Below are 2,795 nucleotides of genomic sequence, written 5' to 3' on the forward strand. Positions count from 1 at the left end.
ATATCCAAGGCCAACCTGTTGAAAAGGATCAGTACTGTAGGGCTGGCAAGTCAGGAGAACTCACGGTCGTAACCTCCAGCCTTGATTTGGGTTAACGCTGTGGCAAGCAAGCCAGCAAAGGCTGAAGAAAAAGGGCTTGCACAATAAAAGCTCCCGATCCTCCACGCCAGTTCCTTCTTTCGATAAAACATTGGAAGATAGATGAGGATACCTGAGATCAAACCACCTTCAAAGAAGCCCATCAAGAGACGGCATGCAATCAGACCGCCGAGATTTTGCACGAAACCCATGAAGGTGCTGCAAACCGTCAACCTTGATCGGAACAGGACTGCGTACAGCTGAGTACTTACCTAATGATGTGATTCTAGCGTGAGGGGTCGGAGACACTTAATTCCGACCGCTACATTTGCTTTCATACTTTTACGTATATATAGCGGCCAGCCTCTCTTTCACTTGTAGTTAGTCAATTTCAATTCTCTTCGCGCCGCCATAACCATAATGATTCCCCAACATGTGACTAGTCCTGCCAGATACCATCCCGCTTGGAAGTATTTGAGAATCCAGTTTGACGGCAGGTCAACCAGTATATAAGGGATGAAGAATAACATAAGTGCCATATTGTATTGTGTACCGTGAAGGTTCAAGTCGTCCGAGAGGCCGGCAATGTTCGCGTTCCCAATGTTACTGCGATCTAGGAACGAGAACATCCACAGGCCCCACAACCAAGGGATGATATTTCGATCGAACTTGTGTCGCACGCGGTTGCTGATGGAAGCATCGACATCACCCTCGAGAATTTCCATATGTTCCAGATTCTCATTGCTTTTATGTATATCGTCAATATGATTCGTCACCAAGATGGTGGAAGGACGAGCACCGCCTTCCATGGAGATCGTAGTAATAGCCATTAATATGGAATTGAGCAACAGGAGAATGAAAAGTTATGAACTTGATTATAAGAGCAAGGCACTCTTCCTATTCTCCGCTTTATATAGTGATTCGAAGGCGACCAGTTATCAGCGAAATGTGAGTCTATGGTCTCAGAGCTCCGGTATCGCCACCAAATGATTTGATACTGCGGGCTCGCTACTCGCCTGGCCCAGTCATAGTGGTGGGGAAGGGTCTCACCGCACGTATTGCATTGAGAGAAGAGTTTAACTGTCTGTCCATGGTGAGTCCTCATCCCTGCATACGGACTTGACCCTGTTGCATTCGCTCTTTTGGCCACATTCTGACAATCGTCTTCTTCGCTGTTAAGACTGGTGCGGGAACTGCCGCTTCAGCAATCGGCTACCCTGACTTAGCCCTTGTGACGCAGACCGAGATGCACTAAAACGCCGCCATGTTGGTAGCTATCGCCTCTTCACGTTCTCCCCTGGGCCACTCGTATTAAGTCCCTATAATCGCCGACGCAGACACGGGCTTCGGCTCCCCCATCAACGTGGTACGCACTGTATCGGTGTATATCAATTCCAACGTGGCGGCCTTCCACATAGAGGACCAGGTACTCGCCAAGCGCTGCGGGCATTTGGAAAACAAAGCTCTCGTTAGTGTTGACGAATGGGTAACTCGGATCCGAGCTGCCTCCCTGACTCGTATCCAGATGGGTAGGGACATCGTTATCATCGCCCGAACGGATGCGCTGCAGAGTTTCGGCTACGATGAAGCTTTGCGGCGTTCGCGTGCTGCCGTTGACGCTGGTGCCGACGTCGCTTTCCTTGAAGGTTTCAGGACGCGTGAGGAAGCACGTCAATTTTGCAAAGACATGTTCCCAACGCCTGTGTTGCTGAATATGGTCCCAGGTGGAGTGAGCCCGCTTTTAACAGTCAACGAAGCGAAGGAATTAGGGGCTAAAATCATGATATACCCGTTGCTAGCGTTAACACCCGTCTATAATGCCGTAACGGCTGCGGCCAGAGTACTCAAGAAACCAGGAGAAACAGAGAGTTTACCAGACGGCACGTCAGGTGGCATTAGGGACATCTTTGGGGTTTGCGCGATGCAAGAGTGTGTACAAGTAGATGAGAAGGTGGGTGGCCAGGATTACAAAGCAGGTATATGATCGAGAGGTGGAAATGAGCCTATGGGTACACGGAGCGAGATCTATACATATTGGATCAATCAACTGGTGATGAATTGTTTTCTGTGTCATGTTGGCATCAGCTCCAGGTCAAGGGAACCGCGAGTCAACCGTGGTGTGCAACAGCCATGACCACCCTCAGAGCCGTTTGGTGGTGGGAGGTCTGCATTTTCAGCGATTGTACATCACCGCTTCGACTTGCAAGACCAGCCACCTCGCACATGCGGATCACCGTGACCATTTGACATGGAGCCAAGTGCGCCAGTCAGTCAAGCGCATCTATCGGTCCGGAGTTCCCAGCAGACGCGGGCTATTCCGTCCGTAGTAACAAAATCTCTGCCTGTAAGTGAAGTCATGGTCCTATAGTCCATCAGGCGGAAGTCCCGCATCCTCAGATTTTAAAGAAGGCGTTGCCTCTGTATTCGAAGCTACGGTACCGGGATCCCTCCTTCGTGGACGGTGAGCAGGTGATTAGAGTGTCTACTCCCACGCAGACTGCATAGTGAAACGACTCCATGCCCCCTTTTCTACCAAGTTTTCTCCTAGTGTGTTGGCCGCCTGTTGAGACTATCCGTGTCGTCCCCTTTTCCATCGAAGCTTTGACGTGGACAACAGAGGGCTGGCTGGAGGAATTGGTCGAACCCATAGCAGAGCATGTGACGGTGGTTGTAACGGTCATAGAGGGTGAAAGATCAGAAGAAAGACTAAGCTATTG

At 50.2% G+C, this 2,795-nt stretch overlaps 1 protein-coding gene across 1 annotated transcript; it reads left to right on the forward strand.

The window, feature by feature from the left end:
* Positions 1 to 1,603: 1,603 nt before the first annotated feature.
* On the forward strand, positions 1,604 to 2,062 carry PV06_08044 (uncharacterized protein; the record flags this gene model as incomplete). The annotated part of the gene is made up of 1 exon (XM_016409337.1): positions 1,604 to 2,062. The coding sequence occupies one exon, from the start codon at positions 1,604 to 1,606 to the stop codon at positions 2,060 to 2,062; it is 459 nt and encodes a 152-aa protein (XP_016261091.1).
* Positions 2,063 to 2,795: the final 733 nt, after the last annotated feature.

The sequence above is a fragment of the Exophiala oligosperma genome (genome assembly GCF_000835515.1).
Source record: "Exophiala oligosperma strain CBS 72588 unplaced genomic scaffold supercont1.7, whole genome shotgun sequence".
Lineage (NCBI taxonomy): Eukaryota > Fungi > Ascomycota > Eurotiomycetes > Chaetothyriales > Herpotrichiellaceae > Exophiala > Exophiala oligosperma.